This window comes from Coenobita brevimanus, chromosome 7 (assembly GCF_032717465.1).
Source record: "Coenobita brevimanus isolate Jiangsu-jjx chromosome 7, ASM3271746v2, whole genome shotgun sequence".
Lineage (NCBI taxonomy): Eukaryota > Metazoa > Arthropoda > Malacostraca > Decapoda > Coenobitidae > Coenobita > Coenobita brevimanus.
The window spans coordinates 11,123,258-11,148,093 of record NC_136960.1 but is presented as its reverse complement, the minus strand read 5'-3'; the positions used below and the strand labels follow the sequence as shown (position 1 = coordinate 11,148,093).

The 24,836-nt window shown below is 41.2% G+C and overlaps 1 protein-coding gene across 1 annotated transcript; it reads left to right on the top strand.

The window, feature by feature from the left end:
- The first annotated feature begins 17,057 nt into the window (after positions 1-17,057).
- On the top strand, positions 17,058-21,641 carry LOC145404940 (uncharacterized). The gene has a single exon (XM_080276448.1). It carries the CDS (start codon positions 17,058-17,060, stop codon positions 21,639-21,641), a length of 4,584 nt encoding a protein of 1,527 aa, XP_080132574.1.
- The last annotated feature ends 3,195 nt before the right edge of the window (positions 21,642-24,836 follow it).

The following is a 24,836-nucleotide window of genomic DNA, read 5'->3' as shown; positions in this document are numbered from 1 at the left end:
AGGCAGTAGAACCAGGGGAATAGTAAACAGCACAGATTATTTAGTCACAGAATGACAGGAAAGCCGAAGCCAGAGAGTAGAGAATTCAGGAGATTCAAGTTCAGGAACACGAGAGCAGGATATATATATATATATATATATATATATATATATACAATCATCATCATCAGCCATTTGAGTATCCACTGCAGGACCGGCCTATCCCGACTGAAGTCGGGACTATACAGCCAACATATCTTTACCGAGTGGCTTAGGCTGTCTGGTAGAGATTGTATGTGGGGTGAGAAGTGCTTGTAAGTGTAATTGTAGTGTTGGAGTGGCTTTGAATGCGTGTGTAGTCTGTGAACCAAGTGTAATCGGCCGGCACAATCCGACTCGGTGCAAGCATACTTTTATAGTAAGCGACACTGGTTCAACAACAGCACCCTTGTGTCTGCCAATGCAGTACGTGGCCGGGTGAACATTACCAAAGTTTATTACCATGACGGGCGCGAACCCTGGCTCACCCCTCTACGAAACGCACACTCTACCACTGTACCACAGAGGCTCCACATATATATATATATATATATATATATATATATATATATATATATATATATATATATATATATATATATATAGATATAGATATATATATATATATATATATATATATATATATATATATATATATATATATATATATATATATATATATATATATATATAAATAGAGAGAGAGAGAGAGATACAGTGTATATATATATATATATATATATATATAGAGAGAGAGAGAGAGAGAGAGAGAGAGAGAGAGAGATAGGTAGGTAGATAGATACAGTATATAGATAGATAGATAGATATAGTATATATACATAGATAGATAGATAGATAGGATAGATAGATAGATAGATAGATATGTATGTATGTATGTATGTATCTATCTATCTATCTATCTATCTATCTATATATAATCGTGGAATCCTACATTGCCCCATGACGAGCGTAGGAGTCCGGGATAAAAGGAGGGAGGTTCATGAGGAATTCGTGTTTGTGTGTGTGTTCTTACCTACCTAATTGTTCTTACTTAATTGTATCTTTACATGAATGAGTCAAGCTCGCACTGTCCCGTGTCTTAAACCATATTTATCGTACATATCCTTAAATTTGTGAATTGTTTTGGAACACACTATTTCATTCGGTAGTGCATTCCATTGATCAATTGCTCTGTTTGGGAAACTGAATTTCCTTTCGTCTTTATCACCTCTCTTCTTATGCAGTTTTTTGCAGTGTCCTCTTGCTGATGCTTCCCCATATGTTAAGTAATCATTTATGTCTATTTTCTCCTTCCCTGATATGCACTTATATAGCATTATCATGTCACCTCTTTTCCTTCTCTCCTGTAGTGTTGGTAGATTCAGTTTATTTAGTCTTTCTTCGTAGCTTAGTTCCCTTAAGCTTGGTATCCATCTTGTAGCGGCCCTTTGAACTTTTTCAATCTTGTCTATGTGTTTTTTGAGATAAGGACTCCAGACTACTGATGCATATTCTAGGGTTGGTCTAATGAATGATGTTATTATCCTTCTTAGCATGTCTTCATTTATGTATGTGAATGCTATTCTCATATTTGCAAGCAGTGTATACATGTTCCGTACCTTCTCGCTGATGTGGTCAGCCGGAGATAGTCTGTTATTGATAATCACACCTATATCCTTCTCTCTTTCTGATGTGTATAGAGTTTTATTTCCTAACGTATAATCCCAATCAGGTCTTTTTCCACTTTTACCAAACTTGATTACATGACACTTGTCCACATTGAATTCCATTTGCCATGTATTACTCCATTCATGAAGTTTATTTAATTCTTCTTGTAGCTCTTTACAAGAGTCTGTGTTAGTAATTCTCCTTTGTATTTTTGCATCATCTGCAAACATATTCAGATAGCTTTCATTTCCAGTGTTACTGTTGATATCATTTATATACACTAAAAACATGATTGGTGCTAGCACTCAACCCTGTGGTACTCCACTAGTCACTTCTTTCCATGATGAGTAGTTTCCCCTTAGTACTGTTCTCATTTCTCTTTTTATGAGAAAATCTTGCATCCAACAAAACAGTTTGCCTCGAATTCCTCCTTGATGGTACAGTTTCCATAAAAGTCTTTGGTGTGGTACTGTGTCAAATGCTTTCTTGAAATCTAAATAGATACAGTCCACCCATCCTTCTCTTTCCTGTATTGTGTTTGTTACTCTGTCATAGTACCTCAATAGATTAGTAACACATGATTTTCCTTTTCAGAAACCAAACTGTCTTTCTGTTATCATATTGTGTTCTTCTAGATGATTTACCCAAGCTTTTCTTATAAGTTTTTCTAATACCTTGCTTACAACACTGGTCAGTGATACTGGTCGGTAGTTGAGTGGATTTTGTCTATTTCCTTTCTTGAATAAGGGGACAATATTTGCTTTCTTCCAAATATCAGGTAGTTTACCGTGACTCAAGGATTTCTTAAAAATTAATAATAATGGTTTACTTAACTCCTTTGCACATTCTCGTAGTACCCAACATGAAATTTCATCAGGACCACTTGCTTTTCCTGTCTAATTTACTTAACTCCTCCTGTATTACTTTTTCTGATATTTGTATATCTGGTAGTATGTGTGGACATGCATGTTCCACATAGTCCCTCTCAAAATTTTTTTCTTCTGTAAAAACTAATTGCAAATTCTTATTTAGCGCTTCACAAATATCTTTCTCTTGTGTATAGGTGATTCCCTCGTCCGTAATGGATTGTATTATATCTTTTACTTTGGTTTTGCTTCTGATGTAGCTGTAAAATAGCTTTGGTTGATCACTACTTTTATTTATTATATCCTCCTCAAACTGTTTTTGGGCTTCCCTCCTTATTCTTGTATAATCGTTTCTTGCCTATTTGTAATTATTATACGCCCTTTCACTATTGTGTCTTCTGTATCTATTCCACAACACATCTCTTCTTTCTTTTGATTTTTTACATTCTGTATTGAACCATTTCTGTATTTTCTTATCTGCTTCTTTGTGCTGTGGGATGTACTTCTGGACTCCTATTTCATAAAATTCACAGAATTTTTTATATACAGCATATAAATCTTGTCCTCTAAGCTCATTTTCCCAATCAACTTCTAAGAAATACTTCTTTAGGTCTTGATAGTTTCCCTTTTTATAGTTTAGGCTCTTTTTGTAACTTTCATTACTGTTAACTATGTCATATGCTATCCTGAAGTTGTAATTTAGTACTGCATGATCGCTTTTGCCGAGTGGAGGGTGATATATTTAACTGTCAATATCATTTTCTTGCCTAGTAAATATTAGATCTAGCATTGAAGGTACATCGAGTCCTCTTTTTCTGGTGGTTTCCCTCACAAGTTGCGTTAGGAAAAACTCTTGCACGAGATCCAGGAGCTTTTGGTCCCAACAGCTTTCTTGGCTAATTATATCTAGAGTATTCCAATTTATATTTGTATTAAAATCTCCAGTTAGTATAATTCTTTCCGATTTCTCTTCCATTTTATGTAGTAATGATCTTAAACTCTGAATTGTACTCTCTGCCAGGTCCTCATATTCCATGTGTTTGATCTGGGTGGCATGTACAAATTGGCTACAATTACTTTCCCTTCAGATGTGTTGATCTCTACTGCAATCTGTTCTACTTGTGATGGTATATCTAGTTTTATTTCATTGACTTTTAGATTTTTCTTAGTTAATATTATAATTCCTCCTTTTTTTTTTTTCTTTTTAAATTTCCGTCTCTTCTCCATATATTGTATTTCTCCAAGTTTAGTATGTCATTGGATATCCTTGGTGTTAATTTTGTTTCAGTTAGGCATATTATTTGTGGTTCATTTTCTCTGACATAATCAATCTCTAGTAATTTAGATACCATTCCATCCACATTCGAGTACATCAACTTTATCATCTTGATTATATACTTGTCATGACATGGTTCTACTACCTTCCTCCTTTTTATTCCCTCCTGTTTGTGTACCACTTTTGTACCTGCAATCCTATTACTTTGTGAAAAAATGTGTTCTTCTCTTCTTCTGATCTTCCCTCATTTTTTGTTTTTGCTTCCTCCCTCTTCTCTTTCAGTAATTCCAGTTCCTTTTGTGTTAGTCATCTTTTTATCCATACATTTTTGAACTTCTCTTTTTCCATAAGAGTCTTTGCATTTTTTAGTATCTCCTCCACAGTGTTTACACTCTGGAAAGTCACCTTTAGAGGTCTTGTCTTGCTTTTCTCGTATTTCCCTAACCTTTTGTGTTCCTCTATGTCTTTACTACAGATTTCCTCTGATACTTCTTTCAGTAAGCTCATTACATTTGCCATCTCCTTTTTGTCTCTTGTGATCTTGTTTTTTACTTCTTCCTCTTCTATACCAGTGATTACCATAGATTTGTTGATATCTACTGAATCTCTGACTAACTTTGGGTTGTTTTGGATTATTCTTTTCACTTCCTTTTTAATGCTTTTTTCCTCCACCCTTGTTTCTAAGTCTTTCTTTACTTTCACCATTTCAGCATACATGGTTTCATCATTTTTGTAGCATTGCACAGCTTCATTCACCTGTGTTATCTTCTCCTCAATATCACTGCTCTGGTCTATCAAACAGCTTACTTGCCTAATTGTCTCTATCATTTTTGAACTCTTCCATAATACTCTCGTGATTGACTACTGTACTTGCCATTTCACTCATTTTCTTCCTACAGTCGTTCTATTTTATCAAGGCAGTTTGGGTCGGGCTCTCTGGGACCTCACTCTGTTAGCTCTGTTGCCACATCGTCGCCACACACGTGCACTCTCTCTCTCTCTCTCTCTCTCTCTCTCTCTTTCTCTCTCTCTCTCATATTATATATTAACTACTACTAATTGTATTTTCTTAATTTTTTCTCTTGTTTTCGACTTTTTTTCCACACCACCCCTGACGTAAAAGTCTATAGGTGAGTTTTTTTTTTTTTTTTTTTTTAATAGCTTCCATGGCGGGAGACTGACCGAGTATGACCCACTCACGCAGGGCTGTCCCTCGTGTTACCACCTGACAACGTCTCAAAGGCAACCCTGACAAGTCTTATGAGATTTATACTATACTACAGCTTTTTTATTGAATTACATCTATACAGAGTGTTTAAAATTCATTTATAAGTAGTTATTAGCTTAAAATAGGAGAGTGAGAGAGAGAGAGAGAGAGAGAGGTGAACACAAATAATTACACGTGTGTCGGCGGCGATGTGACAACAGAGCTAACAGTGTTAAGTCCCAGAGCGTCCCACCCAAACTGCCTTCATAAAATAGAACGACTATAAATGTACTCAATTCCACTGTTAGTTCATTGATGGTTGTGTCTTTCTTGTTGGCCTCCCTTCCTAGTTTTTCTATTTCTTCCTTTTGCAAGTGCATCTGCTTCTTTATTTCATCAATTTCATTTTTGAAAGCCATCTCCAGTTTGTGTACACGTTCAACCAGTCTATTGTGAGTCTCCACTTCAACCAGTTCTTGGTAGAAATCATCATCTTGCTTTCTACCTTTATCCCTTTTCTTTTCCAAATTTGCTTTACTAAAGTATGTGGCCATTTTGCAATACTAAAAGCACAGAGTACATATACTTACATTCCCCGGGGCAATTATAGTCTAAACAAACCTCAGCTGACTGAGCGCATTCTTTCGCCACTCGGTTCTCAATTCAGTTTGAACAAGTCTTGTTTAAACTTCTTATTATTAATCTGGTACAGAGCTTGACTCATATAAAGATACTAATTTAGGTAATGCCACTGGCCGTGCTGGATCGGTATGGAGCGCTGTCGACGCACGTCTGCACTTCTTGGTGTCTCCCGTATGTGTGTGTGTGTGTGTGTGTGTGTGTGTGTGTGTGTGTGTGTGTGTGTGTAATATTTCAGTAACATATGTTTTATATCTCGAATGTACTCATACTTCAGCAAACCTGTAATTTCCCTTTGCCTACTAACCTTCACTATACCATTATGTCTGCCATTGAGATTTATATAAAACCATCCTGCTTTGAGATAAAACACTCCGTGATGCCACAGACGCTCAAAATTGGTGATACAGCCGAGTGTTTATATCAAAGAGGGCGAAGGAAGGTGCGGGAGAGGGCGAAGGTTAGGGAGCAGGTGAAGGTTGATTGGTGGTAAGAACATATTCCCCCTGTGTGAGGTTTCATTAGCAAACGGAGTTGGTGTGCTGGGTGGGGTGCGGTCTGCCAAGGTGTGTATGGTATGGTTTAGTACGGCATGGCATGAAACATTGTAGTGGTGTACTGTATGGTACGGGATGGTATAGAACAGTATGGTAGTTGCTCACCTGGCTACTCTGCAAGAACCCTTGTGGTGGGTGGGACAAATCATGCAGTCCGCTTTTGTTGACATATGATCGCTTATTTCCAACATGTTTTGTGTGTTTAATTAACAATGCGGACTTGCGCGACGAGTGAGTGGCCCACACCCATGTGGCATAATACGTAGAAACTAAAGATGCTAGCAAATAGTATACGCTACAGAACGCATGTATTGATTAAAACTAGTTCAAGATATGCAAGTCATGTATAATTGATACCGGTTTAATTTTCCTATCATTTTTTCCCTTCGCATTCTAATTATTTGCCTACTTATCCCCTACATTCCTCTCTTCCTCAGCCACTTACGCCCATCCTTTCGTACTTGCACCTTCCTGTCCGTTTCTTTCTTCGTCTTCGACTCAAGCCTGAGCCCAAAGAATAGAAGCTGTAGGTAAGTGTCTTATCGTACAGTTGTTAAGGCTGATACTGACTTCATTCTCGATGAGTCAGATTTTATGGTCACACTCCACACTGCTACACCCTACACTGCTACCACAAGCATTGCCTCACACTGCCACACCTAACGCTACTCACACGCTTTCTCACACTGCCACACCACATAGGACTGTACCACACACTGCTACATCTTATGATCACATTTCAGTCTACCACACCTCATTTTCATCTCCCACCCCTCACATTACCATACCACATATACCACACTTACACTGCCGCATCCCATTACCACACCTCATGGTCAAGCCTTACACTGTTACACCCTGTAGTCATCTCTCACACCTCACAATCACACCACACACACCCATACAGTATTATCACCCCTTACCCTGGTACACCCCACATTCAACTCCCATATTTGACCCTTCCCCATCACTCACTACCACGCCGTATGGTCACATCTCGCATCGTCACATCCAGTACTAAATTTGAAAACTTCATACTGCCACGCCTTATAATCAGCTCGACCACCTCACACTGCCACACCCCATGCTAAACTATCATACTTCACACTGCCACATCCCATACTTAACTCTCACACTTCACACTGCCACAACACCCGTCTCTTACTGCACTGAGTCATTCCTTCCACCATGTACAATGCAAGCTTTAATTTACCAGTCTTTAGTTTCCCCCACCCCTCGCGCAGATTTTATCCGATCCAGGTTCTGCTTTTAAGTACTTTGCCTTTGAGCTTCCCTTAGCAATTTACTCCCAGCGATAGGTATCACAGGATGCGGGGCGTTTTGGAGGGCGTGCTATATCGCTGTCAGGTCTTTATCGGGGTGAGGGTGTGCGCCAGTGGTGTGTGCTGGGGTGAGAGCCGTATGCCATATTTTTACCTTTGATATGACCTTCAGTTACGGATGATTGTAGGCCAGGCCCATTTTCGAAAGACACTAATATTTGTTCTAATTGTTCTTGTACTGTCATTTTTCCTGGTGTTTCTTGATCTTTACCCTCCCTTCCTTTCTGTATGTTCCGGCCTCACTCATTTCTTTCTTTGCTCACTCCTTCCCATTCTAATGCTTTTATCACTTGTCGCATTCTTTTATGCCTCCCTCCCTTTCTAGGCTATCAGTTTTTGCCTAATCTTTTGTTTTCTTCGTCTGTCCCCCATTCTCTATCCCCGCTTTACATCCAGTCTTATAGGACGTGCAGGATCCACCATAAGTTGTATAGGGACTTAAGTATAGTGAAAGGAACGGAAGGTACAACAGTAAAGCTTAGATCAGGTTTAATACAGTTCTGATACACGAATACTGTATTTAGATTCACTAATACTGTAAATAGTAAAGAATCATGTTAAACTGATTTAAGCCTTACTCACGGACGTTTTATGTCCATCACACCATTTGCAACGTTTTTAAATGGCTGAAGGTAACAAAAATATTGGAAATATTTTCGAAGATTCTTTGCTTAAAAGGAGCCGAAAGTGGCTAATTTCGCCGTAATGCCACGTTTTATTTATGCACCGTTGTCGGTGACGTTATTTCTTAACTAGAAAGCACTCAGACAGCTCATACCTCCGCCAATGCCATTGACATTAAAAAGGCTCAGAATCCGGAACCGTGGGGACACTGTATTATGTGGAGTACATAGATCCGGATCCGCCACAAAATTTAATCAATTGTTCCTTGACCCATGGCCCACTCTTCCACAAAATTTTATTTTGGAGTTATTGTGCGGGATACATAGGATCCGGATCCGGATCTGGCTCCAAATTTAATCAGTTCTTGGCCCATGGCCCACCCTTCCACAAAATTTCATTGAAATTCATTAAGAACTTTTGGAGATATTGTGCGGGATACACAGGATCCGCGTCCGGATCCAACCCCCCCCCCCAATTTAATCACTTCTTTCTTGGCCCATGGCCCACCGTTCCACAAACTTTCATTGAAATTAATTAAGAACTTTTGGAGATACCATGTGAACAGACAAACAAACAAATAGACAATCATAGGTGAATACATAACTCCTCCAACTTTGTTGGTGTACCGTAGGTAATTAGCTGGGCAGCTGTTCCTGTTTTACTCTAACTTGGCCTAAAATTGCCATCTCTCCGTATTGGATGCTGAGTTGTAATTGAAGAATAATAGCAGAATATGATGATAGTCATGAAGAAGTGTTGTGAAAGGGATATAGGCTAGACCCATATTACTGTCTTTCCACCACAGAGGTACGTGAAATAAACTGCAAAAGGACGAACATCTGGGCCAAGTTAAGGTGAAGAGTATAATAGGCAACATCCATCACGCGTCATTAGTCAGTCAGTGCTGGGACCTTGAGCCTTTTGTTTTGTTTTTTGGCCCACGTCTGTTTTCTTTTTCTTTTTTATATTCCTGTTTGCTGACATCAGAGGAAAGTGAGTTTTTGTCCTCATGTCTTAACATGGGAAGATACCAGAATCTGCATGTACTGTATTGAAATCCCCACACCACTTATGGCAGACCCTTTATAATTGGTTCGCAATTGTACTAGGTTAATATAAGGTATCAGGCGAGGAGAGTCAATCTGCTATTATTATACTGTAGGTTGCCAGGTACGGTAGGTTTGCATGTGTAAAGTTTGTGTGTAATGGTTTGTTTATGTATGTGTTTGTCTGAATTATGTTGAAAATTTATCCAGTACTTAAGGTATGGGTATGATTTGCCATACCAGTATTTGTTTCTGTGGTATACCAAGACCCGTATTCTTGTTGGTTAAAGAAGCCCCCTAACACCTCTACCAAAGCGATTTATATTGCTTATTGCACCTTGCTGTTATCATTAATGTTATCTAAATCATTCTCATATCACCAGAGTCTTCATATATAATGTACAAATTTATAACAACTATCATCATTCATTCATCATCTACTCCTATGTTGACCCATGAGGAGCGTAGGAACCCGGGGCTAGGCAAGTTGGTCCTGACATTTAAGATGAGAGTGACCAGCCTCACTCATCCTTGAGTGACATTATGTGAACAATAAACCCCAACCATCCCTTGGATGTAAACCTGCACTGGCTTAATTCGATTGGAGCACCTTAACCCCTACGTGCCAGTTGATGTATATAGTTGTCACGATTTTGGGCACGGAGCATGGCCGGTTGACGTGTATAGCTGCAAGCATCTTCCCTCCACTCTTTGAACTTAACTTCGGGACCACCTGGAGCTGTAGGGACTCGTACTTTCATTTGAAAGAGGAAGAGTTGGTGAGTCTTATGTATCTATACTTTTTTCTCTAGCTGTTATAGTTTGGTAGATATTAGAGTTTGATGTAATTTTTTTTTTTTTAAATCACGAAAACTCTCATAGGGAGGAGCGTGCGACATCAGAAAGCCCCTAGCGTGTAGGGGTTAACTATCCACTAAACCACCAAGCACCATAATTCAGTTGCATGGTTACCACCCAGCATCAGTGTCGGATGTGGGATGTGGGGGGCCTGGGACCCGTTTTGGTGGGGGGCCCTTCCCAAGCATCAAATTAGCATGGTGCTAAATGAAAAAACATTTTTAACCCTCGCACTGTTGCAACGATATGCCAGCTTGCATGATACAGCTCACTCCCGATGACCTATGATACTGTATTCAGAAATCGATGTCAGTAAAGATAAGGTAAAAACGACACTTTCTGAAAAATCTCCACATTAGTTAGCCCTGAATGAAAAAAACAGAGCAGCCCTGAAATGCACTAAACACTTCCTAGCATATCACACAAAACAGAATAATCATGAAGCGAGAAAAAAACAAAAAAACAACTCAAGTGTGCACTCACCACTCAACACTTGTATAGATTGTTCACAGAGCGAACAGTTTCTTGAAATCTGGTCTAGTCCAGGTGGTTTCCGCAATTTTCTAATTAAAAATTCTCTAATTAAATCATCAAAATCCAAGGAGTGTAGGATGTCAGACTCAGTGCTCATGACTGTCAATTTCACAAGTCACTCCTGTGTTCTGCTTGTTCATTGGCAATTCTTAATCAACTTCAGCTTGAAAAAAAAAAAAAAAAAAAACACGCTCAGCACTGCAGTTGCTCACCATTACTGCCAGGTACATTCTCAGGGCTACCTCCACATTGGGGAAAATATCTAGCACATGCTTATCGTGGATAAGTTTGTAGAGAAATTGCTCAGCGCTAACGTCGTTTGGCTCTTTGTCAGCGTAATTTTCGCAAAAGCAGCAAACTGGATGAGCTCTTCAGGAAGTGAAGTCTCCAGATCGTTGGGATAGACATCCAGTTACTTCTTAGCTGCTCTAGACAGCTATGGCTTTGTCGGTCGTTCAAAGCTGCCAAAGCGACCTGACATCAGTTCATACGCATGCAGCCGTTGGTTAAGAGAAGCTATGAACTGATCGATGACAAGAATGAAATCCTTTGACAGCGACAGCAAGTGATCAAATATGAACACTTATTGGAGTCTGGCACCGGCTTCAGGGCTGCCAGATTTGAACATGGATATATAACCAAATTCTTAAATTTTCATTCCCTGATTCAGTTTTTCATTAATAATAATAATAATAATAATAATAATGTTTTGTTTTTTTTGTTTCTCAAAAGCGCCAGTTCTTCCATAGGGAATTCACAAGCACTCGACAGACATATACATTATTTTTACAGTTACAAGAATTGTGACATCTCTCATACACATTACATACTTCATCAGTAAAAAAAAAAAATGAAAGTGGCAATAATTAAACCTTATAATCATCCGTCATAGTACCTCATTCCTGGTCATAGCATTTTGAAAAAAGAAAGGCTTTTAGCTGTGTCTTGAAGGATTCAGCAGAAGAGTTGTGTCATGGACAATGGCAATCTGTTATATAATCTAGGGACTCTATACACAAAAGAACGCTCGGAGAAAGATGACTGGTGAATGGCTCCAGGCTCGTCAAGACACAAGGAATCATCTTCACTATGTAACATCACACCCGGGCGTGCTGTTGGAAGTTTTAGCAATTCAGCAAGATCTTCGGTTCACCAAAATTAAGAACCTCGAGTGTAATAAGACACAGTTTAAATTCAGTTCTAGCCTTTACTGGTAACCAATGCAGCCCAACGGTGTAGTCGAGATTCTCAGGGGGAGACCGAAGATAGGCCGTGCTGCCCTGTTCAACACAGACTGAACTTTGTTAGTAAAATATTTGGAAGGCCAGTCCACAGTGAAATACAATAATCAACACGAGACAAGACCGCTACATGGACCAATGTTACGAGGCAACGTCTGTTCAGGAATTTTCTCACAGAGTACAGATTTCTGAAATGCATGTTGCACCCTCTGACAACTTTATTAATATGTTCCTTGTATTTTAACTTTGAATTAAAATAAACACCCAGATTTCGAACAGAACTGACTGGATAAAGCTGTGACACACCTATGTTCAGAGCCAGGGTATTATCAGTGTCATGATCAAACCTCTTAAAGAAAGATTATTCATGTATCTACCCCTTGCCAATATAGGTACATGTATAAGGGAAAAAGTTATTCATTTGAAAATTAATAGCATATATTCTGTATTTTCATGTTCTAAAAGCTAACAAATTAATTGAGTACATCATCCAGTCAAGTTCATTACCATCTTCAAATCCAATACCAAATCATGCTTATTCATTATCTGACGGATTTTTCATTACCAAATCGGTCCTGTTTTGGTAATGAAAAATACCAAATGTCAAGTTGCCCAACGTTTGGTGGGAGGCCCCTTCTGGTGGGAGGCCCGGAGCCCAGGCCCCGTGGGCCCACCCCTGAGTCCGCCCCTGCCCGGCATAGTAAATGGTTTCCTGGTATACAGGAAACCATTTGGCTTGTCACAAAGTGTAGAGTCACCTGGAGACAGAAAGAAGAAGAAAGAAAGAAGGAAAGAAAGAAAAACAAGATGAAAGGGGGAAAGAAAGAAGGGAAAGAGGAAAGGTCAGTCACCCGAGAGCAGCACTACATCGTGAGTTGATGGTGGTCGCCCCTACTTGCCACCATAACACCTATCCATATCCAGAAACAAATCGCCAAGGAAGTGGCGGTAGGGAACCTTCTTAACCGACAAGAATACCCTCCCAACTCAGAGTATGCCAGTGCAGTATGACAGCCACGAGGACCAAGAGTTGCAGGTGAGGGAGCGGGTGCAGGGGTGGGAGGTGAACAGGTAATGTGCGTGTCAACAGTGTCTTAAATTTGAGAGCACCGCAGCCTCGACCCTCTGTTGGCTGTATCAGTATTGACGACTTCTTCACTCTCTCCATACTTCCTTCACTGTCTCCACCTCCACTCCCACGCCTACATAACTGTCTCCCCTCCCTGTGTCTGCCTCTCTCTCTCTTCTGTCAGCCTCACTACTGCATTGTCGCCCTATACTCATATTTCATTTTGCTTTTCAGTTTCTTACTACATATCTCCTTTTCTCCCACCCTCCCTCTCTCTACACAGTACTGTTTTCCTTTCCACCTTTCCTCCTCCCACCCCATATTTTTCTACTCATTTACTGTATTACTAAACTCGTTAGTAAATACACAGGTAAGATACAGATCCTTCCATCTTTTTTTGCTCCATCATTTTCTGGAGGGTCATTTCTTGCTTCTCTGCCTCCTTTTTCGTGTTACTCATCAGTTTACGCTCATCCTCATGCTACTCCATCCTGTTATAACATCAACCAGCATACACCCCGCCTCGCCATGCTCACTGCCCCCGCAAGTACGGTGCTCCACAAGTTAGCTGGGAAAGTATAATTTTTTCTTAATACATTTGCATACTTTCATCGCAAATTACAGGAAAGTGTATCGTCGTGAAGCCTGTTGGCTAGGGAGAAGAAACAGACATGGAAGATTTGGGCTCATGGGAAATTTTTATAAAGGAACTGACTCGGTAAGATAAGAACAGGAGTGTTAAAAATATTTTGCTTATTTTGAAGTCATGATAGATTAGGAGTTGTTCAGGATTATGGTTGGTGGAAACTACCGTAGAGGGTTATGCTAATAGTATATATTATTCTCATAATTGGAGAAAATGGGAACAAGTGCAGACTGAAAATACACATTATTCCTGTAATTGTGGAAGCCTGAAAATAACTTCTCTTTTATTAAAGTTATTATTAAATGGTGTGAAAGCCAACATAAGTTAGCTTTCAAGTGCTGAAAGAAAAAAAGAATACAAGAACTAGGCTTCTGCAAGATTAGAAATTGACTTTGCTGAGTTGGAAACGGAGTTTTGTAAAACTTAGAAAGGAATAATACGACCAGAGTAAAAATTTTGATTTTCTTTTTCAATACCTGAAATGTATGATACTATTTTTGATTTGATAGGCTTCGTATTGATACACTGTAGTGGGATGAGGGATCAGCACAGAGCCGGGACAGAAAGTAATGTTTGTCGAGGTTTCCTGTTACAGGATGCAGCATGATATAATAGACAGACAGACAGATAAACTACCCTTTCATACTGGGAGGTTGGTGACTATGGATGGCCTGTTATGTGCTGTTCATGAGGGAGGTGATGGTGATGATATGCTAATGGTAAAGCTTGAATAATGCCATTGCTGGACACCTATCGACCTTTGTCTTAGTCATTGCATCGGTTGCTCTACCTATACATATGCCTGCTTGCTTACCACGCGCCTGTATTCCTACCTACCCACATACCAACGATTTCTACTTACCTGCCTGTTACCTACCTGGTTTCTTACTACCTGTCTGCCTGCCGCTGTCTTATAACGTACCTGCATACACAGACATTTACCATCTAAATACCTACTCACCTACGTTCCTTCCTGCCTACGAAGGCACGTGCATCCTACTTACCCACTCACCTTCTTATTTTCCTACCGTACTTAACTCCCAAATACTGTTCCACCAGTCTGACATCCCACCATCTAACTTGTTAAGCCAGTTGTTTACGTACCTAGAGTACATGCTTTCCTTCCAGTCATTTGAAATCCTTGCATACTGAGTGTATTTGAAGTGTCAGTAAATTATATAAGAGAGAGAGAGAGAGAGAGAGAGAGAGAGAGAGAGAGAGAGAGAGAGAGAGAGAGAGAGAGAGAGTTAAGGTATAGGAGGAGGGAGAAGTGAGGGGGTAAGAGGTCAGGGAGAGGTCACCACCTACCTTGGTACAGTGTGTGCACAAGAGATTAGCACTTTGTTATGGCTGTTATTACCACTGTACACACCGTGAGGAACCATTACGTGTGAGGTGAGATGTGGTTGTTTGCTTGTGGGATCAGTGAGGCGAGGTTAGGTTTGATTAAATACATAAGCTGCATGTACTGGGAGAATGGTGCATGCTAAGTAAACTAAGTATGCTTTGGACCTTAGATTAGTTTTGGAGCTACATTGACCTGATGGTTGGCATATTCGCTTCGCGATGTGCGTAACTTGACTCAAAGAGTTTGAGTTCTAAACCGCGGTGGACATTTAAAGTGGGTAATGGTACTATGTTCTCTAATAAGCTTGCATATATTCTCACCCTCCCGGTTCTGCCTATACAAATTCTGGCATAGGCTACACGCAAACATAGCCACTACAACACTTCGACTCCCAAATACATTTCTTTGTACAGACACTTTCACCATCCAGGTTGTCCTTCAGCAGCACAGGGGAAATACATTGTTGGCTATCACTCTCCCTCCGAAAAAACTTGGTCCTGTAGCAAAGGGGAAATATATTGTTGGCTAGTACTCTCCCTCCGAAAAAATTTGGTCCTGTAGTGGACATAATTATTATGGACTACTAGGTACAAGTGGAATAGTTTAGGGTCTGAAATTAGAGTATTAAATATGCTAATTTGGGTTAGTGGTAAAGGTAGATACGAATAGGACAGAAGAGATCAGGTGAAAACTAAACCATCACATCTCTCCCATCCATGGTTGGTGATTTTATTTTATTTTTTTAATAAATAAAAATCTGACTTTTTTATTTATTCGATTTATTTGATTTTCTTATTTATTTGATTTTTGTTTTTATTATACAGCTAATATTTCCAAAGCAGTATACTGAATACTGTTAACTTCATATCCTGTCTATCCACTGGTGGTTCAGGCTGAAAGCCACTGCCCAGAATCCAGATACATACCTGTTCAGGTCCTATCTGTTGTCACGTGGACGCATATTTTGTGTAGGTAATTGTTCCCCTTCGCGCCACGTGTATAACTAGCTAGTTAAGGCGTTTCTAAATTAACGAACTGGCGACCCAATGAAGTGGTGGTAGGCCTGCATATAAGCCCAGGCGCAGAGGCTCTGTGGCTCTCTCTCTCTGTTTCCCTGTCAGTGACGCCGGCTAGCTCTGGGTCGTCCAGGTTTAAGGTTTGTGTATGTCCTTGGTTAGGGATGTAGGATGGACTTTAGCAAGTTTATGCTCTTGTCCAGTAGGCAGGGTGATGTTTTGTGTTTTGTTTTCCCATTGTTGGTTGTAAGTTAAGGTAGTTTAATAGATTATGTTAATTTTGTACGTGGTGTTTTGACTCTCCTTAAATGCTCATATGCTAAAGTAACTCTAGATCTAAGTAGTACAATATGGTCTTGTCGTACACTCAATTATCATTCTATCGTGGTTTTACTCAGGCCGTGCACCCTGTCCACTTGGTGATTGGGTAGTTTGCGACAAATGGGGGCCTGTCCGGGATCGAATATGTATACTAGCCTGTATATTTAGCTACATTACACGTTCCTGTGTACTCCCTGTGCATTGCAGTTTAGCCTTTAGCAACAACTGTTTCCCTCATATTTGAGTTTGCTTTATGAAACAAGTGTTCTCCCTGGTAGTCCTAATTGTGTGCACTAGTGTATACGCGTGTAGCTAATTCCTGCTCAGTTACCTCATTCAAGAGCTGTGTTCCGTTCACGAAATTGTTCCTAGAGTGTTGTTGCTTTACAACTCTTTGTTTGTTCTACTCTGTCTGGGCATATGGGTCATGTATATTGTATGATCTATATTATTTGATAGTGTGGTGTATAGTGTTTTGTGGAGTTTGTTGTCTTAGCTCCATACACACCACTATCGTTATATTTACTATACCAGTTGTTTTACTTGGATCTATTAGGAGAATATTACATACCCACGTACAGCAAAGATTAGTACTCCCACTTTACTGGTGACATTGTATTCCCCACGTAATTTTTGTAGTGTGTGTGTGTGCGCGCTACGTTCCCGTGTGTGGTGGAAGGTTTATTGTCCCACTAGGTGAAGTGGTTTACTGATATTTGAGTGATTACACTATCTAGCTAGCTAGCTTATTTTCGTTGTCCTTCCCTTCTCGCCGCCATCATGTTTGTGTTGGAAGATTTTGTTTCTAATCCTACAGTGACTGCTCTTTCTAGGTTAACCAAGGTTCAGTGGGAAGCGCTGGCAGCTTATTATAAGCTTGAGCTTCGTCCTAGGTTGAAGAAAGATGATATAAAGCAGTTAGTACTTACACACATGGTGAGGGAGGAAATTTTCAGTGAGGAAGAAGTGAACATGTTGGAACATCCTAGTGATTTGATGGCTTTGAGGAAAATTGAGCTGGAGGAAAAAAGGCTTGAGGTTGAGAGGATGAAAGCGGACAATGATAGAATCCGTCTCTCTCGTAGTCCCACATCGCCTGAGTGTGAGCCAGATTCCTTCAAAATTGCTGCAGCATTAAAGTTTGTTCCTAAATTTAATGAGGAGGATCCAGAAGATTTTTTCACCCATTTTGAGAAGTCGGCTGAGCTCCATTCTTGGCCCCAGGATAAGTGGGTGTTGCTAATACATAGCTCATTTACTGGTAGAGCTCAGGAAGTGTTTACCGCACTGGATGCCACTCAAATTGAAGATTATTATTTTGTAAAAAAAACTGTATTGCATGCATACAAGAAAGTGCCCGAAGCTTATCGGCAACAGTTCCGCCGCTGCCGTAAGACAGAGGGACAGACTTATGTAGAATTTATCCGCCGCAAACAACGACTTTGTAAAAAATGGGTTGAGAGTGAGTTGACTAGTTTGACAGTTGAGGGCTTGCTGGAGTTGTTTGTGCTGGAGGAAGTGAAATCTTGCCTCCCAGCTAGAGTAAGGTCACATGTGGAGGAAAAAGGGTTATGTACGTTATCTGAGGCTGGCATTGCTGCCGATCATTTCTCCCTAACTAATAGTGAACCCTTCCACAAGTACAGGTTGACTGCTCCCCAGCATAAGCCAGCCAGCACTTCACAGAGTGAACGGCCCCTGAATAAGAAGCTGACGGAGACCCAGGGACCTTCTTTTAAGCTTGATCCCACTGGTGAGTGCGCTGGTGAGGAGGCTCGTGGAGTTACTAATCAAGACGTGAGGAGGTCTCTCTTCTGTAGGTACTGTAAGAAGCCTGGCCACATCATAAAAGACTGTAGGAAGTTGGCCAGTAAGTACAGCCCCACCCAGGGCAATGCAGTTCTCCATGCCAGTGCACTCACCCAACCAGTGGAGGTGAGTGACCCACAGGTTAGTGATTTACTTGTTTCGGGGCCATGTGAACATTCAGGTGATTCCCTTGAAGTACCCTCATCATTTAAACCATTCTGCTCGAGAGGTGTAGTATCAAAACATGAGTCCAGTAGATTCTCGGCTCCTGTTGTTGTGTTGCGTGACACTGGATCTGATCTATCTTTCATTTTAAAGGAAGATGTTCCCAATTTTGATTGTTATACAGGTGAGACTGTACTAGTGTCTGGTCTGCCAGGAGAGGCTAGATATCCCCTTTGCTCAGTGTATCTTCGGTCTGTGTTTGTCACAGGTCCTGTACTACTAGCTGTAGTAGATCACCTCCCCGTTAGGAACATTTCAGTATTAATTGGCAATGATTTAGCTGGTTCCCAGGTTACCGCTAACCCCATCGTTTCAGACAAACCTGTTGATATCAACAACACTACTGACTTAGAGCTGAAACACCCTAATCTCTTCCCAACTTGTGCTGTTACTCGTAGTCAGAGCCAGAGGTTGTTGGACGCACATACCCCTGCTGTAGAGCCAGAGGAAAACACACCCGAGGGAGATGTTTCCCTTGCGGAATTGTTTGATGATACACTCAGTAAGTCTAGTTCTGGTCTCCTTGACTTTGGTAGCACCCCTATCACAAGGGAGAGATTAATTCAGGAACAGTCTAGTGACCCCGAATGTAAGTTGTTTCTTGCACAGCTTACTGAAGGTAATGAAATAGATGAGGTTCCACACTGTTTTTATCTCAATTTGGGGGTGTTGATGCGTAAATTCAGACCATCTAAGGCTCCTGCCAATCACACGTGGGAGACAGTCCATCAGATCGTCGTCCCAAAATCTCTACGTATAGAGATATTGAAGGTGGCACATGATGGGGTGGGTGGACACCTGGGAGTCCGTAAGACTTACCACAAGATTTTGTCTCATTTTTACTGGCCAAAGTTGATGAAAGATGTTAGTACCTATTGCCGTACCTGTCATGTGTGTCAGATTAGTGGCAAACCAGGCACTGAAGTCAATCCTGCACCCCTTCAGCCCATTCCTGTCATGGAGGAGCCCTTTAGTAAGGTAATTGTTGATTGTGTGGGCCCTCTCCCAAGGAGCAAACGCGGGAATCAGTATTTATTAACCATAATGGATGTTGCCACTCGTTACCCTGAGGCCATACCTCTCCGTAGTATCACTAGTAGGAATGTTGTCAGGGCCCTGATCAAGTTCTTCACACAGGTTGGGTTACCTGCCATCGTGCAGTCCGACCAAGGGTCTAACTTCACCTCCAGGCTGTTTCAGCAAGTGATGAGGGCCCTGGGAGTCCGTCAGTGTAAGTCAACCGCTTACCATCCACAGAGTCAAGGAGCCCTGGAACGTTTCCATTCTACCATTAAGACTATGATACGTACTTATTGTTTGGAAACGGGTCAGGAATGGGATGAGGCTATTGATCTTTTATTGTTTTCAATTAGAGATAGTGTAAATGAGAGTCTAGGTTTCACCCCGTTTCAACTCATTTATGGACACCAGGTCCGTGGTCCTCTCAAAGTCTTGAAAGAATGCTGGTTAAATGACGAGAGTACTGTACCGATTGCTGCATATGTAACTCAGTTCCGCTCCAACTTGCAGCGTGCCTTAAAGTTTGCCCATTCTAATCTCAGTCATGCTCAAATACGAATGAAAGACAATTATGACAAAATTCACAAGGCACAATCCCGCATTTTTCATGTTGGTGATCAAGTTTTAGCTCTGCTACCAGTACCAAAGCAGCCTCTTCAGTCTCGGTACTCTGGGCCATATCATGTTTTGAAGCGGGTTGGAGACCTTAATTATATCATTGCTACGCCAGAGAGGCGGAAGAAAAGGCGAAGTGTCCATGTCAATTTGTTGAAAATGTATCACTCTCGTGACCAATCACAAGGAGGGGAAGTGGAACAGGTCACCTTAACAGGAACTAGAGTAGTGGAAAAGTCAGAGGAAAATGACCCTACACCATTCGTAGGCAGTAAGCTGTCAAATCGTGAAATTCTAACAAATCTTATGAGTAAATTAGAGCATCTGCTCCCTACCCAGGCAGGCGATATTGACTGTCTTCTACAGGAGCATCCAGACCTCTTTGGTGACACCCCTCGGCTCTGTACCCTGCTGCCCCATGATGTGGATGTTCAAGGAGCCCCTCCGATCCGACAAGCTCCATACCGTCTCAGTGCCGAGAAGAGGGAATTCCTGCAGTCCGAGGTGCAGAGGCTAAAAGAGCAAGGTTTGATCCGTCCAAGTATGAGTCCCTGGGCCTCACCTGTAGTATTAGTCCCCAAGGCTGGAGGAAGTTACCGCCTTTGTGTAGATTATAGGAAGGTCAATGCTGTTACCCTGCCCGACTCCTTTCCACTACCCAGAATGGATGACATTATTGATGACCTAGGAGCGGCCCGCTACGTCACTAAGCTTGATCTCCTCCAAGGGTATTACCAAGTGCCCTTGACAGAACAAGCAAAGTCAATCTCTGCCTTTGTCACTCCAAGCGGCCTTTGGGAATTTCTAGTTCTTCCCTTTGGCATGCGGAATGCCCCGGCCACATTCCAAAGACTAATGAACAATTTGATTGCAGAGTTGCCTGGCGTCCGTGTGTACCTAGATGACTTAGTTGTCTGGAGTGACAATTGGAAGGAACACCTTGAGAGGCTGCGAAAGCTCTTTGATGTCCTGGAGGAGGCCAATCTCACAGTGAACCTCGCCAAGAGTGAGTTTGGGCACGCCCACGTCGTGTTCCTGGGGCATGTGGTTGGGCAGGGCCAGCTAGCCCCTGTTGATGCAAAGGTGGATGCCATTTTACAATACCCACCACCAACTGACCGAAAGTCTACCATGAGATTCCTTGGGATGGTGGGTTACTATCGTCGTTTCTGCAGGAACTTTGCCCAGGTCGCTGCTCCCCTTACGGATCAACTTAGCTCCAAGAAGACGTTCCATTGGACAAATGAATGTCAGCGGGCATTTGAGGGTTTGAAGGCCCTGCTGGCTTGTGCTCCTGTGCTCCGAACCCCGGACCCACATCGGCCCTTCATCATTAGAGTCGATGCAAGTGATGTAGGGGTGGGGGCAGTGCTCTTGCAAGAATATTGTGAAGTGTTACATCCCGTATGCTACTTTTCCCAAAAGTTTAAGGTTTATCAAAAGGCTTATGCCACCGTTGAAAAGGAGGCTCTTGGAATTGTCATGGCAATAGAAAAATTTGAAGTATATCTGTCCAGTAGCGCATTCCCCATCACGGTGTTCACAGACCACAACCCCCTTGTGTTTATTGAAAAGGTCAAGTTTAAGAATGCTCGAGTGCTGAGATGGGCTCTAGCCTTGCAACCGTATAATATAAAACTGCAGCATATTCGTGGCAAGGACAATACCATTGCAGATGCGTTGTCAAGAGTGTGAACAGAGTGTAGGTTCCCTATGATTTACCATGTCATTTACCCATTCTATGTTTTTAGGTTTAAGGAATTTTTTTAATATTGAAGTAAACCTACTTTTGTACCTATAATGTTTGTACATGTTAGAGTAACTTTTTCCCGCTTGGTAAAAAGTTCTTTTTTTTGGGGGGAGGTGTCACGTGGACGCATATTTTGTGTAGGTAATTGTTCCCCTTCGCGCCACGTGTATAACTAGCTAGTTAAGGCGTTTCTAAATTAACGAACTGGCGACCCAATGAAGTGGTGGTAGGCCTGCATATAAGCCCAGGCGCAGAGGCTCTGTGGCTCTCTCTCTCTGTTTCCCTGTCAGTGACGCCGGCTAGCTCTGGGTCGTCCAGGTTTAAGGTTTGTGTATGTCCTTGGTTAGGGATGTAGGATGGACTTTAGCAAGTTTATGCTCTTGTCCAGTAGGCAGGGTGATGTTTTGTGTTTTGTTTTCCCATTGTTGGTTGTAAGTTAAGGTAGTTTAATAGATTATGTTAATTTTGTACGTGGTGTTTTGACTCTCCTTAAATGCTCATATGCTAAAGTAACTCTAGATCTAAGTAGTACAATATGGTCTTGTCGTACACTCAATTATCATTCTATCGTGGTTTTACTCAGGCCGTGCACCCTGTCCACTTGGTGATTGGGTAGTTTGCGACACTGTACACTACTGGTTAAGACGAGTTGCCAGTGGTACTCAAGACAGCATATTCCAAAGCTGATTATATTACTGTACCGCACAGAAAAATCTTAAACTGATATTATTATGACATGACCTTAAGTGACCTACCTACCTGGTCTTATGGCTTTGTTTTGTTTTGTTTTTGTATGGCTCATTATTTCAAATGAACAAATAATTTCAGTACATAGTTACACGAACGTAAAAATATTTTTTCTGTCATACAGTGTAGCAATTTCTAATGGCATCATTCTCCTAAATCTGCTAACTTAATCCTTAAATATCTGAATAAATGAATGCCAACACAAAGTTATACACAACTTTTATAAATGTTTAGATTTTATTTTTGTTAACTTTTAGATCAAAAAATAAAAAAATAAAAAAAATCATGATTTAAAAAAAATTAGTGATTTAATCAGATGATTAAATCAATTTGATGTAATCAATGCCAACCCTGCTTCCATCATATCTCATGGCGGCTTGAATAGAGAGAGAGAGAGAGAGAGAGAGAGAGAGAGAGAGAGAGAGAGAGAGAGAAATACCAACCCTGCTTCCATCATATCTCATGGCGGCTTGAATAGAGACAGACAGACAGAGTTCTGCAGCGATGAAAACAGTGACGGCGCATTATTGTTCGTCACATAATTTGTACTAAACTAGCACAAGTTTGTCTGATATATGCATTTTCATACAACAAACGTAACAATATCTCTTTAACAACCTGGTGATTTTGTTTATCTTAATTGTAGCTTCTGCACTCTACTCCTATCAGCGACACACGCACACACACACACACACACACACACACACACACACACACACACACACACACACACACACACACACACACACACACACACACTTAAGGTATTTCACAGATTTCACACGCACAGAGGCTCACGGTCAGTAATTAGCTTTGTAAGTTTCAATTGACCACGAGGAAGAATGACAAGAATCCTCATAATATCCTCATGAGGTAATTTGACTGTTTAAAAGGGAGGAGTCTGCAAGAGGCGATATAAGTTGGAACACAGTGGAGAAGTCTGACGAACACTGAAATTCGCCCGACTGCACGTGAATCAGTGAGGTGACAGTGGCGGCTGGTGCAGCAATTTTCCTCACAGTTTCGGCGGCTGCTTTACTCCTAATCAGTTACAGGAGAGTGGGTGGAAATGTGCAGGTGGCGAGGGAAGTGGACGTGGCGTGGTGGGTGTGTTGGGTTGGTAGGGTGGGAGGTATGGAAGAGAGGGTGTGGAACAGGTGACCACTGTGTGAATGGGTCAAAGTATGTGTGAATTGGGAAGTGAAGTGTGTGTAAATAAGCGTGAAACGCTGGAATGTGTTGTGAGTGAAGGTGGGTGGAATGGAAAAATCCGTGTGATCAGACAGTAGGTGGCTTGCCTGAGGGTGGGTACAACCATGTGGTTGTGGTGCAAGTGTTACCTCTCTTTCTCCCCCACTTCCACATACACATACACTCAGGGCTGTTTCTTACATCATTTTGCTCCTGGACATCACTGCCAGAAGTTGTTATTATGTTTTTACTTGGGAAGGTTGGTAAGTATGTATGCTTACTTGGTGGTGGCGATGGTGCTGTTGGAAGAGGAGTTGGTTGCACAGTCATATTCTCCTTCTCTGTACTAATTTTTTCCTCTTAATAATATTGAGGATCGGAAGGAAAAATATATTCGGCAATAACAGTAAACAAGTGCACTCGTCGACCGTGTGAAGTGTGTCGCGCTTTGAAGCCGTTAAAGGGGTAAAGAACTGGGCTGGGTGAACAAAGGAAAGGGTAGGATGGACTAGACATTTGGTGGGCGGTAGGGCTGAGGCAGGAAAATACACCCTGTAAAAGTGAGTGTTGCAGGCTTTAGTTATTTGTGTATAGTCAAGTTTATTTCAATATAAGCCTGTCCACCAAGAATGAAAGCCAGGAGATAGAGAATTGACTCGGGGAACAAATAAATCAATAGGACGAGATGGAGTCTTTGTGGGTTGGTGAAGGACGATGTTGGAATACCACAGTGAAAACACATGCTGTGAAGATAATGGATCGAATATACGGAAGATTTGTTTCGAAATTTTCTTAAGTTTTACGACGCAAGTAAAAATAATTACATACTTCTGTCACACACATTTCTCCCATTGATGTATTTCTCTTACCAATATGATCTCCAGTTATTCCCGAAATAAAATACAGGTCAATCTGAGGTTTCCAGAGATGTTTTGTGGGTGGTTTGTTAAAGTATTGTTGTGCTGTGTGAGTGAGGTGTAAGCGATGTTAGGTGAATTTGCAGTACTTAATGTTGACAGCTCACATAATCGAAGAGTACTTGAAAGCTTAATCGACATGAGAACAAGCGGTGACTCTTTGGTCCAGAATTGGATACAAGCACTTCGTCACTGTCACACACACTATAGCGGGCTCATGAGGAATGGTGGTCACCCTCAGTGAAAGGGTAAATGGCTTCCCATTAGCCCTGACTCCTGCAGGTG